General features: G+C 42.2%; 1 protein-coding gene across 1 annotated transcript; it reads right to left on the bottom strand.

Annotated features, from left to right (window-relative positions):
* Positions 1-10368: 10368 nt before the first annotated feature.
* LOC139709333 (uncharacterized) lies at positions 10369-15048 on the bottom strand. The gene has a single exon (XM_071621287.1). It carries the CDS (start codon positions 15046-15048, stop codon positions 10369-10371), a length of 4680 nt encoding a protein of 1559 aa, XP_071477388.1.
* Between the last annotated feature and the right edge of the window lie 1250 nt (positions 15049-16298).

Here is a 16298-nt window from a genome sequence, read left to right as displayed (position 1 = left end):
AAATTCTGTCCAGGGGTCCGCAAAGCCAGACTACGAGTTCTTGTCACACAAAAAATCACCCATTTTCCGTACACGTACCCAATGAAATATAGTCCCCTCAAATTCCACCAGAAAAGCTTTCATCTTCCAACCAAAATGCAATTTGTAGAGGAATTCATACTCAATATCTACAGCTATTCAGTTTTTTGCCAAACTACATCATTGATTTTTAATCAATTTTTTTCTTCATTTATTTTGGTATCTTTGGTACGAATTTGTGAAGGGGTCTGGGACATTCCATTGTATTTACGGGTGTGAGCCCTATAAAGGACATGTAGTTATATGAACGTGCAGGCAGCGATTGGCCGGTTTAAAAGTCATCAACAAACGATATGATAATCAATCCATCCCCCTGATAAAAAAAAGAAAAAGAAAAACCCAAACAAACACACATACCAACCCTAAGTTGTGATTAACTACTTCCATTCCTTGTAACCTTTTACAATGAAAAAAAAATAGTACACCTCAATCTATAATGTCCTTCGTTCTCCAATCACATCTAGATTTTCTCTTTTGTTTTTTAGACATTACTTCGGCTATTATATATATATGTATATATATATATATATATATGTATATATATGTATATATATATATATATATATATATATATATAATATCTATATTTATATATAAAACGCCAGGAGAGATCCTTGTCATTTGATTGGTTGTTTGACATTGATCATTCGGCCCATTTCACTATGACATCATCATCCGTGCAATTGTGGCTCCATTTACCGTGCAATTTTGGATCCATACGATTTGGTCCATTGCACGCTCGCTGAGAGCCCGGCACACACGCGTGTAAAACACTTGCGTTTGCAGTGTGTGTAGTATGCTACAGCGCGCTAGAAGCTTGCGTTTGCAGTGTGTGTATGCGACAGCGCGCTAGCGTAAGCGCTCAGCGAGCACTTTCGCGATCTTAGATTCTCTCTTTGTTTCTAAATTGATAAAACATCAAATGACAAGGATCTATATTAGACGTTATATAAAACAAATAAATGCTTTTCATTCGTGCGATGGACAGAATATTTCATTCGGTGAAAGATGAAATGTTTGATCCATTCAACAAGGCGCAGCCTCGTAGAATGGATCATGATTTTTATCTTTCACCTCATGAAATATTCTGTCCATTGCACTCATAAACATTCATTATTATCCATACAGAGGATTTTTAGAGCCCAATTACAAGTATTATTTTGTCGATGCAAATCATAACCTCCGACCCACTTAGAAAGTTTGTTGAACTCGACCAATATTTTTTGCCGAGGTGACCAATATTTGAAATATTGGACGGCAAGAGGGGGATTCCCCAAAGTTTTTATAAACTGCACCGTGATTGGTTGAGATATATACGAGATGACCTGAAATGTGAAGTAAAAACGTCTGTGATTGGTCAATCATAACTTAACGAAAATATCGTTTCTTCTAAAATTCTGTGTTTATACAAATAAATTTCATATATCAATTAGTTGAAATTGTTTTTCCTACAATTTTTCAAAATATCACTTTCATAACAGGAAATTAAATTTAGGTTTGATGAAAACAAGTTGCATTTTTTTTTTGTGCATGCAGATTGATCAGCTCTGCATGCTCAGCGCTACTGCTAGATAGCCCGCGCGCGATATACAAATATACATGTAGCCGGCCGCCGCTTGCATTTGCATGCGCAATATGCATATTACAGTAACTGTACATGTACGTTATGGAAGTACAGTAGGACTACAGTACACTAGTTGTGGTAGTAGCCTAATTCGATCTTTCACGATCTACGGTAGATGTGACGTGAATTGTTTCTCAGATCTCGGATACAAATACATCTAATTCTGGTCTAAATTAGCTAGATCTCGGTCAAACAGTACATGACGTCTACCTTGGATACATAGATCAATGTTTTATCAGAGACTGAAATGGATAAACTTGCACTGTTAGAGTGTACATGTACCATACTCCATGTCAGGATCAAGTACAGTAGGAGAACATACAGCACTCGGAGACAGAAAGGGTAGGCCTAAGTGAAAACATTCTTTGCTAAAATCCTCTGTAGGATAATAATGATAATAATTATTGAATGTCCTACTTTCGGTTAATACAAGGACATATTGGACTCGCTAAGCAAAATATTGGACTCGTCTTCAACTTGTCCAATATTTGTGCATAGCTCGTCCAATATTTCCTTGTATTAATCTCAAGGCCATCCAATATTATATAATTATTTGTATATCATATCAATATGTGTGTGCGTGCGTGCGTGCGTGTGTGCGTGCAAATGCAGTCTTTTTGGTAGCCTAGCGGCTTTTCATGTGCTTATTTCACTTCCTGCGATGCCTTATATATTCTGATGTTTTCTTTGTTGTTGTTTTTCTTGATAGAATGGAATACCGTCAACGTAATATCACAAGGGAAACGGACAGAAACGATATCCCAAGGGTCTCTTTCCACCTCTCTGATATCGGCCATGGATCCCGTCATGAGTGTTCGCTATGTGAGAAATGCAACTGGGGCCAAGGACCGTGCTGCGTGCATGGGAAAGCGTGTCACTGAAGTTGAAGTCCATAATGCGTTGCACACAAGGAATGGAAGAAATTGATGCAATTCGTAAACCGTATTACGGCATTGAGCTAATTGAGCATCATTCTCTCGTGTAATCTATACGTTCGCTGTTTATCCATCTCTCCCTCTCTCTCTCTCTCTCCCTATCACTGTTATTGTATATGTTTCTCTTCTGCTTTCTTTCTTTCTATCCTTATGTGCATTTCTCTTGACACCATTTTCAGTATAATCTTATAAATATAATATAAACTTCTCATTTCTGAAGACAATCACCTTTCATTTTTCCAGTCATAAGGATGAAAAGAGATTATGATATGATGTTCATTTCTGATCATTCTTCTTACACGTTTTTTTCTAATAATGGATAGCTGTAATGCCTGTTCTTTTTTCTAATTAGCCGGAGAGGCAAAAATAAAGATACTTGAAATTAATACAAGAATATCCGTTATTAATGCCATAAACTTTCTTTAATTCCCCTCACAAGTTTAAGTATTTAAAGGAACCAGTTCAGTTGTTCGGTTTATATTAATGCCTCTGAGCTTGTCAAGCCTGCACGTTGGTACTTTGAAGGGAAATTTACCCCAGACATGATAGCATTTAGTGAAATCAGACTACACAAGTCATTAATTTTGAAGTTCGGTGAAAATCAGACGATTCGTTGTGAAACAGAAATTTTATACAGTTTGGGTTAAATTCGTTCCTGTCTTTGTTTGATAAGAAGGCTACAATAATCGGTGGTGTGACAGTAGGTAGACGATATGAAAAGAGAATTCAACACAATTTATTTGTTGTTTTTTAATGAAAATGCAATTTCCTTCGACTTATAACTGACATATCGGGTTAACGGGTGTATTTTTTCTTCTGTCATATTTTGTTTATATTCTGTGCAACCCATTTTCCATATTTATCATAATGGGTTAAAAGAATTATAGTACTTTGCCGATTGCAAACAGTTAATATACACATATAGGCCTGCACGCAATGACAATAACGGTAGTTGGTGTAAATCAAAAAGGTTCCGGTTGTACAAAAAAATTAACGATCCTTACTGTGACGTCAAACTATTTTTGTAGCCTTCTTATCCAGCAATGATGGCGCTTAGTTTGACCAAAAGCTTTAAAACATTGTTACTACTAAACGCTTCGTCCGATTTTCCTCAAACTTCCCTAATGTATCTGAATTCATCGAACCCACATGACATTTTCGGGTAAATGACATCTTTGTTTATCACTGTTAAGTACCATTTTTTTTTTCTTTGCCAGGAGAGATAATAATAATGGTCATTCTGACATAACAAACAATACGTTGTAAAAACATTTTCGAGAAAAGAAAGTAGTGCAGTTCATACTATGGTCAGGTTAATGTTATACACGGAGTAGAATGAACGACGACTTCTACACTTTTTTTTGAGACGTTGAAGGACAGAATTGTTCATTCCATGATAATAGTCACTAGTTGTTTTATTTTCTAACAAGATTAGATTTTAAAGATGATGGTTGATTTGGAATACCATTGTCCTTTTCGTTACAACTACTTGGACAATCCCAACTAATCTTCATACTTTTAGCGTCTCTCTTTGTTTCGAAAATAACTTTGAATGTTAGAGGGAAAAGTAAGGAAAAGTCTTAACACCCTATTGAGGCACCAAAAAAAAAAAAAATGTTTGATGCTTCATCTGAGATCGTATGCCCAGCTCGTTTCAGCATACACTAGAGGTATTGTACACAAAATAAAAAAGCGAGCAAACAAAAAGGTAAATAAGGCTCAAAAAAGAGAGAAAATATCTTGAATATACGCAAATGTAACACTTTTTCCAGTATTGAAGAGTTGTTCACGTCAATTACGATCTCATTCACATTTATCTTGTTCAGAGGTGACTACTTGTACTCAAAACCGTTTTATACTTTTTGCAGCTAGATTTGAAGTCGAAGAGAACTCTACACCAGTTACCTATTAGAAAAACGTATCCGCAACATCATTAATGTATACACACACATACATACACTCACATAATATATATAACTGAAACCAAATTCATGCTGTAATCACCAACAGTTTCTTTCGGCACACACATTTTCCAGCGACTCGCTCTTTCTCAAGTGTTCTTGATTCTGAGTGGAAAATTTGTGTGCCAAAATAAACTGTTGGTGATTGCACCATGAAGTTGGTTTCACTTTTATTTTTGATGACATTATCACACCAACACGTGGACAACTTACTCTCTCTCTCTCTCTCTCTCTATATATATATATATATATATATATTATATATATATATATATATATATGTATATATATATATTATATATATGTATATATATATATATATATATATATATTGTGACGAACTCGCCTTCTCGTCGTGAAGTAAGAGAGTGTATTTGACTGTCTGTACAAATGCCTCCGCGAGCCGTGTCAGGATGGCCGAGTAGGCGGGGTTCGTTTTGTTGCAGTTTACAACGATCCCTTTAAATTATTAAAACTACTAGTCTGTATGCTACCATGTATTATGTTGTGTCAGAAGCAGCTCACCAACACAAGCGGCACACATACCAAGTTCAGCATCACTTAAAGTATGCCACTCCCAAACGTCACTTGTAGAGGATGTTAAGTTGGTACACTTATTTGTTATCAACTTTTGCTACCAACTCTTGCTACCAAGTTCTGCTACCAAGTGTTGTTACCAACTCTTGCTACCAAGTTCTGCTACCAAGTGTTGCTACCAATTCAGTCACGCTAACGTGGAACACCTTTCACAATCATTATGGTGGCACAGGTATCGTTGGTGGCACGGGGTAAAGTGCTATATCGCACCGTATACCAACTTCCTCAGGCGACGACTGGAACTTGGATTGGGCACAGGGCATATGCGACAAGTCACATTACCACTATTCCCGAAATCCAACGGCGACGACTGGAACTTGGATTGGGCACGGACTATGCGACAAGTCACATTACCAATATACCCGAAATCCAACGGCGATGACTGGAACTTGGATTGGGTACGGACTATGCGACAAGTCACATTACCATTATACCCAAAATCCAATGACTTGCTAGTTGGTCTTCTCAGGAAAGGCGCTCCAGCTCAGGAACATGTACCACCACTCTCCAAGCTGTTGTATTGTGGTAATTCCCAAGAAGACACATTGAAAGTAGTAATTCAGGAACATATGTACAATTTATTACGCAAAGAAGTGAACATTAACAACACATTGGAAATGTATCATACACGGGCTACTTGTTGCGGACTATGTCACACAACGGCCACTTTATATGCCTCTCCTCCTATCGCGGAGTAAGGACGCAATCCCGCACGGCCGTGAGCAACGCGGAAAATACCCGCTGTACTCGTTCAAATTATTTACAATGTTGGCGTGGTTACAAAAGTCGTACAATGATTATACGTTTTAACAATATCTCTTGTACATGGCTGCTATATTTCGGCATGTATCATCGGTCTAAACCGAAGTTGGTATTGAAATAATCCAAACTTGCCCATGACAAACAAGCAACCACATATCTAATGATAAATATTAAAACTCATAATAATGCACTACCACATTACAGCATTTGCCAAACGTTCCAATCGTGCCCCCTTTCTATGCTATAGGCACAATCGATCATAACAAATTATAATCGAAACGGTTAAATCGAATCGGTTCCACCGAATTTCGTTACATGGCTTCCCTCCCCATGCAGGCTTCGTCCCTGGAGCCGAACCATAGAGAGCAAAAATGACAACAAAAATGTACTACTATAAACATTATTGAACGTTTTGCTCCTTTACAAAACTCTACGTACAGTCCATAACAACGTTATGCGACAACTACAGTCTTTAGTTCAAAGCTGTCCAACTGTCATATAGACTAATTGTTCGTCAGAATCTCATCTTTTAAGAGTTCAAAAGTCTCTTCATTTGATTTCCTGACCTGGCTGCTCCCTTGCAGCAGACAGGTCGACACGAAGGATGTCGCATTTCACCCTGGCATGGTGTGCCAGAATGAATCCGATGTATGACGAGATGAACGGGCGTGCCCCAACGGAGAGCGGCTCCTCGATCGGGGTAGATAATCAGGTGGTCTTCCCGGTGACCGAGAATAGCGTGCAGGTGAGGAAGAGTCGTCACACCGGCGATGTCCACTAGGTAGCTTTCCCGCAACCACTGGTGCTGTCGCGCTGATGCTGACACGTGTCCCTGCTCGGCCTGTAGAGAACACCTCTGAGTCGTCTCTCAGAAGCTGGTATGCCGATGAATTGCTTTCTGGGGGAGTTTCTGTCCAACTGCATTGACAGAAGTCCACCAGATGTGGCGGCACACGATTCTGAGATATGCCTTCGTCGAGAGGCGTGGTCTCCGTGTCGTCCTCAGCAAGGCTGGTAAGGTTGGCTGGCGCTGTCCCTTTTACCAACGTCGGTGCTGTCGTTGCTGCACATATCTGTTTCTCATTGTTTATACATGGGAGAGATACCCATGGAGTATGCAGCTGCATGTTCTCAAAATCTAGCGTGGTTTCCAGACCAATCAAGAGATCCAGACCAAGGATGCCCTCAGCTCCTATGTCAGCTACTACCAAGTCAACATGGCACAAGCAGGAGCCAAGCTGAAGTTCCATGGTTGCATGTCCCTTTGTTTTCAACCGAGATCCATCTGCTTGACGAACGATGCTTGTCACTGGTTCAAGTGGTGGCTTTCGCTCGGGTCTCATTCGCAGGTACATTCCTTCTGAGACATATGACTGCGATGCACCACTGTCTACCAGAAACATCACCTCCTGCCCATTCACGTTCAAATTCACGTACAGTCCTTTCTGGAACGTGGATGACAGAAGTGGAGCTGCGGAACTAGGTAGTGGCGGTTGAGATATCTCTGGTTCGGGTGCCTCTCTGGCTGGTGTGCACCCGTCGTCTGGAGGATTCGTACCCTCCTTGGATGTGTCCTCCTTGTTAGAAGGCTGACTATCCTCCTTCTGTTCGCTTGTAGGGAGTGTCTCAGTCTTTAATGCCAAGTCGTTTCTCGGCACTGGCGCTGGCTGCTCCTTCTCCCTCTTCTTTATTAGATCGCTGACTGCTTCGATCATGAGGGTGGTGCTATTTTCAGACACCCCCATGGATTTGTCAGCAGTGTCTTCATCCTTCACAGACACGTCTTGTTCTTCCTCCTGTGACAACAAGACCCGGTTATACTGTCGACGGTCACTCTCCATCCGCAGGAAGGCTTCTGTGTTGAGAGCAGCTTGGATGGCCTCGTCGAGCGTACGAGGCTGAGCCCGGAAGAGGCCGATTCGGATATCCCGGTCAACTATTGCATCGAGAAAGTGACCTCGAGCCAATTTATCTTGGCCCGCTTCCTCGAATTCAGGATATGCCATGGATGTAAGCTCGCGAATGCTCTGTCCTAGTGTCACATAGTGACCTAGCACCTTGTCACTCTGTGGTTTTATTTTTTTTTTTTAGACCTGCTAATTAATCTACTAGTAGCAATAATAACTACCATTATCGCTACACAGCCACACTAAAACTTGAATAAGCCCGTGATGTAAACACGATTGAATTCACGTGCACACAAATCAATGTTTGACTGACCGTTTGACACCACTTTGTTTATTTACTCATGTGTAAATTCTACAACAGGGTAATGATGCCTCGTGAAGGAGCTTGGCATTAAGTCTATACAATCACATAAAAATTATCATTAGTGTGAGCACTCAACTTAGATACTGTAGTCGACGTCTGCATTGGCTATACCAATACACGCAGCCTCTAATACACCACACGTCCAATACAGCATTGTCTGTGTTCGCAAGATGTCCCCACAAAACGTCTCGACATCGTCCGTCCTTCCCCAGCCGGATCCAGATCGTCGACCTCCACTGCTAAACCCTCAGCACAGCACGACGAGCGTCACGATCATTGTCTTCGATGAGAGCTCACCGACCTCCACTGGTAAACCGTTAGCACAACGAGCGTCACGGTCATTGTCCATGATGAGAGCAGACTTGCCTATCGTGGTCGTCCATGCTTCCTGCTTATCCTCTCCCCTCAGCTCTATCTAATCCCCCGCACGTCTACCTTACCAATCTCTCGACTATAAAAATGCATAACCTCCCATACCGAATGTACGACACTACAATACGTCCTATACAGACCACGGCGCACGGAATGTGGTCGCGTGTCAGCTGTTTACCTATGGTCTACTGATTTGCATACGATAAACAAACAACTACGCAAATTTTCAAACCCACCATATCTTGGCTATTATACTTCCATTGATCTAAGCTTACACTGTTCTCTGTAATAAAAAAAAAAACAACTATCGTGATCTATCAATACATGCTTGGAAACCTAAGGAAATACATGTTTCATCCTGACAATATCCCCCACCTTAAGATATAATTCAAGGGGAAATCTTAATTATATCAACAACAACAACAATGTATTTTCCTTGTAAAACACTGGCATATACAGTATAACAGCTATGTTCTATACAAAGAAAAACCTAGCAACTGAAAATCACCTTTATTAAACTATAACAAAAAAAAAACAACCATATACCCTACAATTATATGCAACCCTGTGCATCAAGCAATTACACCTTGTACATACCAGTTCTAATTCCTTTCTGAAACATTACCTAATGACAAACAATGATTTCACTACTACTGACTAAGCAAACAATAAGCTTGCAAAAAAATGTGCTCTCTATGTACTTCGCATGTGTAGCACATAATTCTAATCGGTTTCACCTAAACCTGATGTAATTGATAAACACTTGCAACATACACTGATCACCACTGTGCCTATCGTTTTGAATCAGTCACATTATATGCACTTGTGTAGATGTTTAATAAACCACCAGAAACTCTTAAATATCACAACTTCTCTTTAATTAATGCCAAAATTATTAAAACTACAATAAAACCTTCCAAAACAAACAAAACCAATTTCCTTTTTTTTTTTGGTAATAAGAGTGACACATTCCAAGTTCAAACAGACTTATTAAACTTACATAATAATCATAAAACAATTCTACGAACAGCATGATTTTTTTTTTCACACTGCACATCATGCTTTGCGTGAATGTATACATAAGTTTGAGATTTGGATAATACATGTATGTGTGTCAATGATGCCCCATAATTACAGAGTATCAATGCTAACCTTGCAACCTCTCGACTGTCTGAAGATCTGGTGTCTAAGGAGAGACATTAAACCTGTCTCACTCCTCAACTCTGAATTATCACCTATATGATCCTGTATAGTAGTATCCAATAATAGTTGGATAATAACCCAAGCTATGTAATTAAACATTACATATGCGATAACAACTCAAACTACAATCTGTACATGTACATAATTACACACTACAATGCGATTGCCCTACACCTAATCAATAGCGACGTTGATGTAGTGCGGGTGTAGTCTTGTCGCAACGCTGAAAGAAATAACAGAAATAAAAACAAGCATCATATTCTTTGCTTCGCGCATTTTGTTCTTAGCAAACAAAACATGTACAAAGGAGTTACTGAACTTATTGAATTTTCTGCATGTATATGTCCATATTAACACCTGTCTACAGCCAACCATGTTGCCTGTACATTTAAAGTAGACTTCCATAATAATGCTTCTTTGTAACATGAAGAAAAATCTTATAATACTGTACTGACGTCAAATATATGCAATAAACACTGTATAAAAAAAAATGGTTTGTCAGAATTTGTTATTTTGGCTTTACTATGTTCCATTTGAATTTGACCGTCTACTCTGTGTTGTAGGTTCACACTATGCGGCTCATGGCATCTGCAGCCACATTGTCTTTGCCCTTTACAGAGACGAGCCTGAACCTGTGCTCCTGTAGGCTCATGCACCATCGCATGATTCTTTTGTTGTGCATTTTCTTCGCCTGTATGTACGTTAACGGCTTGTGATCTGTGTGGACTTCGAAAGACCGGCCACACAGATAGAACTCGAACTTGCGAATGGCCCACACGATCGCAAGACACTCCTTCTCGATAGTGGCATAACGACATTCCCTCGGGAGGAGTTTCCGACTTGCGTAAGCCACTGGGAAGTCTTCGCCATCCCGTTCTTGCATTAGAACAGCACCTAGGCCAGTGTCTGAGGCATCGACCTTCAGCTTGAATACCTTGTTCTCGTCGGGTAGGTGCAGAATGGGTGGCTTGATCAAGCTCTTCTTCAATCCGAGGAATGCTTGTTCTTCGCCTTCTCCCCACTTCACCTTCTCGGGACTTCCCTTCTTCGTGAGATTTGTGAGGGGCAATGCCACATCGGCATAGTTGGGTATAAAATCCCGGTAATAGCCGGTAAGGCCTAGGAAGGATCTGACCTGCTTCTTGGTCACCGGTCTTGGGGCCTCGGCAATCTTCTTTGTGAGACGTTCGCTCGTCTGTAGGATCCCCTCACTCACCTCATGGCCAAGGAACTCTATGGACTGAAATCCCAGCGCACACTTGGTTGGTCGAGCTGCCAAGTTGGCCTCCCGCAGTCTACTCAACACGGCTGAGAGTGTGGCCACATGTTCCTCCCACGAGTTTGTGTGCACTAACACATCGTCAATATAGGTCACCACATTGGGAACACCCAATAGCAGCTTTCTCATCATCTTCGTGAATTGGGCCCCTGCTGTGACAAGTCCAAATGGCATGTATCTGAATTGGAATTGTCCTATCGGTGTCAGAAACGCTGTCTTGGCCTTGTCTGAGTCTCTCAAAGGGAGCTGCCAGTATCCCTTTGATAAGTCCAATTTACTGAAATACTTGCTCTTTGCAAGTGACGCAAACAAGTCTTGCTGCACCGGCATCGGCTCAGGATCGAAAACCGTAACCTTATTAAGGCGCCGAAAATCGATACAGAAACGGTTGGTTCCATCCGGTTTCTTTACCATCACAATCGGATGACCATAGGGAGAGTCAGATGGTTCAATAACACCCAATTTCATCATCATCTCAACCTCCTTCTGGATTTCACCTTGCAACGCTTGGGGTACGCGGTATGGTGGTGACCGCACCGGTGCGTCTGTGGTCAAGTGTATCTTGCACTCTGCAATACTTGACTTCTTTGGTACATCTGTGAACACATCCTGATACTCACACAATAATCGTCTGATCTGCTCTTGTTTCACCTCGTCTAGGGAAACATCCAGCTGTACATCCTCAACGAACTCTCTCTGAATCGGACAAGGCATCTCTGGTATCTCAGTGACCACATCATCGTTGTTTTCCATGCCTTCGTCACTCCACAACTCATCTACACCACCATCATGGCACACCTCGAAACAACTTCCAGTAGTTTCTTCCTCTGCTACCCTGCTGAAGTATCGCTTGAGCATATTTATGTGGAATGTCTTTTTCACGCCATCTACATCCACTACGTAGTCATAGTCATACTTGGCACCGACCACCTCATATGGCCCTTTCCATTTGACCAAGAGCTTGTTTTGCTCCGTCGGCAGTAATACCAAGACTTTGTCTCCGATCTTCAACTTCCGTTTCTTCGCACCTCGATCATAGTAGGTCTTGTACCGCTTTGCCGACTGCTTCAAATTTTCCTGTGCCATCTGCCATGACTCAACAAGTCTCTTTCTCAACTCGATGACATACTCATACTCACTCTTTCTTTCTGGCTCGACAGCATCGTTTGTCAACAGCTCTCTCAAAACCTCCATGGGTCCTCTCACATGCCGACCGTATAGTAATTCAAATGGAGAAAACCCCAGGCTTGAGCTTGGTGCCTCTCGCAAAGCAAACAAAAGGGCAGGAAGATACCTATCCCACTGGCGTGGCTCCTCTGTGCACAACCGCTTCAAAGACGATTTCACCACAGCATTATACCGTTCCACTAGCCCGTTGCACATGGGATGGTATCGGGAACTCGTCAACTGCTTGATTGACAATAACCGGCAGACTTCTTTCATCAAGTCAGAGACAAATTGGGGTCCTAGGTCAGACATAACCTCTTGCGGTATACCCACTCGACTGTACACTGTCACCAGTGCTTCTGCGACATCGACTGTCGTTATTGACTTCAACGGAATCGCTTCCGTATACCTCGTGGCATAATCTACAATTGTCAATATGTAGGTGTGACCACGTTCAGAGGGAGTGAACGGCCCCATCAAATCGATGGCGATACGCTGAAATGGTACCTCGATTGTTGGTAGTCTACCTAACTCCACCTTTGGCACTTTACCTTTGCTGATGGTCTTCTGACATACATCACATGATCGGCAGAAATTGGCAATGTCTTCATACATGCCCGGCCAAAAGAACTGTGTCTTTACCTTTGACAATGTGTTGTTGATCCCTAAGTGACCGCCAAACAATGACTCATGTGCCATATGCATGATATCAGCACGATATGCCTTTGGCACCACAACAAGTTTTGGGCCAATCCCCTCTGTCGGGTTTTCCGGATCTCTTTCCTGCCTCAATAGGCACCCCTGATCTACCCGGAACAGATACCTGGAATTATCAGTCACACCAATCTTATCCCACGATGCTCGAAGAGTGGGGTCATCTTTCTGTTTCTGACGAAACTCTGGCGGATCTGCGACTTTGACCGAATCGACCACAACTAACCCCTTCTTGGGTTTTACACTGCGTGCTTTTTGGGCCCGTGTCTCCACAGCCATGACAGCTGGCACTCCACTGTCATCATTCCTGACTGAACACTCTGTCTCGCCCAACACCTGGTCTTCCTTCTGAGATCGGGTTTCGACTGCCATCACCTGTGGATCATCTTCTTTCACCTCAGAAAGATTGTCAACCTCTTCCTTGTCAACGCCATCAACCTTGGTATCTACAGTTTGTTCACCATCTCCAATGACGTATCTACCACCATCATCCTCCTGATCAGCATCGTCACTCAATGCTTTGCCCCCTCTGGGCACCCACTTCAAATCTGGATCATTGGGCTCACGTGCACCAGTGACATTCCCAACAATCACTTCACACAAGCAATCCGGCATACACAATGCTTCAATCTCACCTGAAAAATATGGGGAGTCTAACTCTACCTTGGCGACTGGAAATTGCTTGACTGTTCCATCAATCAACCTCACTGTTTGACACTTCCCAGTCAGCTGATGTCTCTCAACCAGTCTGGACTTAACAACACATGTACTGCATCCTGTGTCACGGAGTACTGAAATTGGAACTTCACCAGGATATAACCTGCCTGAAACAACTGGCATACGATTCATCATCGCACTTACTTGTCCGTAAGCCATTCCCAGCTTTTCAACTTTCTGATACCCGTCCAAGGGCACATGATTTCCAACAGGCATGCACGCAGCTGATTGCCCTGTTGCCTGTGGCTGTTTGCCACCCCCGTCATTTGACCTCAAACTACCTATTGAGTTTCCTGGACTGCCAGCTGACGGCGTGCTAGCATCCATGTTTGACCGTGTCATTTCTGATCCTTCAGTTAGCACCTCTGTACCAACCATTGCTTGAGCTGATTTCACACGTACCATGGGACAATCCCTCTTCAAATGTGTAGGACTCCCACACTGATAACAACCCCTCGGGCCATCTCCGCGCCCAGCCCCATACTGGGTCTTCTTACCCTGTGATGGCTGATTCCTTCCCCTCACTTCAAATGGGCGCTGTGGGGGTTTCGGACTGCCTGGTGTGTTTTTCACACCACCTTGTGAGGGCTTTGAACCTCCCCATTTCTGATTCTGATCAGATGTCTTTGATTGCTGTCCAAATGTGTGCACACCATGTGCATTTACATACACATCAGCATTCTTACTGACCGCCTCCATTGAATCACAATCCCTTTCTTTCAAAAATGCCACCACTTCCTTCGAACAATTATTCAAAAATTGTTCCCGTAGGACTAGATCAAACAACTTATCATACTCTTCATCGATCCCTGACAACTCAATCCACTGCAACAGATACCCTCTGAGCCTCGTCGCAAAATGATGTGGCCTTTCTCCTTTCTCTGGCCGTGCAGTCCTAAACTTCCTGCGATACCCTTCTTCAGTCAACTGAAAATGCACCATCAACTCCTGTTTGACTCTAGCATAATCATCTCTATCAGCAGGCTCCATTCTGTTCACCACTTTAAGGGCTTTGCCACTCAGATTTGAAATCAGATATAAGGCCTTGAATTCAGTAGGGATCTTCTGACTGTCGGCAAACAACTCAAACTTGTTGATATAGGCATCGAACCTATCCCGATTCTCGTCAAACTTGCCTATTTTCAAGTGCAAACCACTCAAATCCACATGCGTACTACTACTGGAATTTGTCGATCTCATTTCAGCCATTTTCATTTCATGTTCCCGGACCTTGGCTCTTTCCTCAGCCCGCATTTTCTCTGCAGCCTCATCACAACGAGCATTCACGAAACTATTCAACTCTCCACCGGAGTAACCAAGTTCCCTACCAAGGGTGGCAAAGTCTCTAATTTGTTCTGGAGTTGCCATCGTATCATCCAACAACAGCCAACCAAAAGAACATCAACCAGGAGAAAAATCCACTCCCAATTCACAACAAATCACTGAATACTCCGCTCAGACTTTTAACTGCGAATTCGACACAACCTCAACCAGGTCTACTCTTAACCAGTACACACCTTAATACATGCATATACTGCATACAATACCATGCTCAACTACATAGTACCTTAAATCAACCACATGATAAGGAAGCCTTTAATTTTCTTTACCAGCCTATGGCTGTGTCTTACACCACCTAACATAGATCTAACGTTAGCAGGTCTCGGTGGGACCTCCAAAATTGTCACATAGTGACCTAGCACCTTGTCACTCTGTGGTTTTATTTTTTTTTTTTAGACCTGCTAATTCATCTACTAGTAGCAATAATAACTACCATTATCGCTACACAGCCACACTAAAACTTGAATAAGCCCGTGATGTAAACACGATTGAATTCACGTGCACACAAATCAATGTTTGACTGACCGTTTGACACCACTTTGTTTATTTACTCATGTGTAAATTCTACAACAGGGTAATGATGCCTCGTGAAGGAGCTTGGCATTAAGTCTATACAATCACATAAAAATTATCATTAGTGTGAGCACTCAACTTAGATACTGTAGTCGACGTCTGCATTGGCTATACCAAAACACGCAGCCTCTAATACACCACACGTCCAATACAGCATTGTCTGTGTTCGCAAGATGTCCCCACAAAACGTCTCGACATCGTCCGTCCTTCCCCAGCCGGATCCAGATCGTCGACCTCCACTGCTAAACCCTCAGCACAGCACGACGAGCGTCACGATCATTGTCTTCGATGAGAGCTCACCGACCTCCACTGGTAAACCGTTAGCACAACGAGCGTCACGGTCATTGTCCATGATGAGAGCAGACTTGCCTATCGTGGTCGTCCATGCTTCCTGCTTATCCTCTCCCCTCAGCTCTATCTAATCCCCCGCACGTCTACCTTACCAATCTCTCGACTATAAAAATGCATAACCTCCCATACCGAATGTACGACACTACAATACGTCCTATACAGACCACGGCGCACGGAATGTGGTCGCGTGTCAGCTGTTTACCTATGGTCTACTGATTTGCATACGATAAACAAACAACTACGCAAATTTTCAAACCCACCATATCTTGGCTATTATACTTCCATTGATCTAAGCTTACACTGTTCTCTGTAATAAAAAAAAACAACTATCGTGATCTATCAATACATGCTTG

This window comes from Diadema antillarum, unplaced genomic scaffold (genome assembly GCF_040938485.1).
Source record: "Diadema antillarum isolate AM-2024a unplaced genomic scaffold, OU_Dant_1.0 seq00001426_RagTag, whole genome shotgun sequence".
Classification (NCBI taxonomy): Eukaryota; Metazoa; Echinodermata; class Echinoidea; order Diadematoida; family Diadematidae; genus Diadema; species Diadema antillarum.
This window is presented reverse-complemented; position numbering and strand designations above follow the sequence as displayed.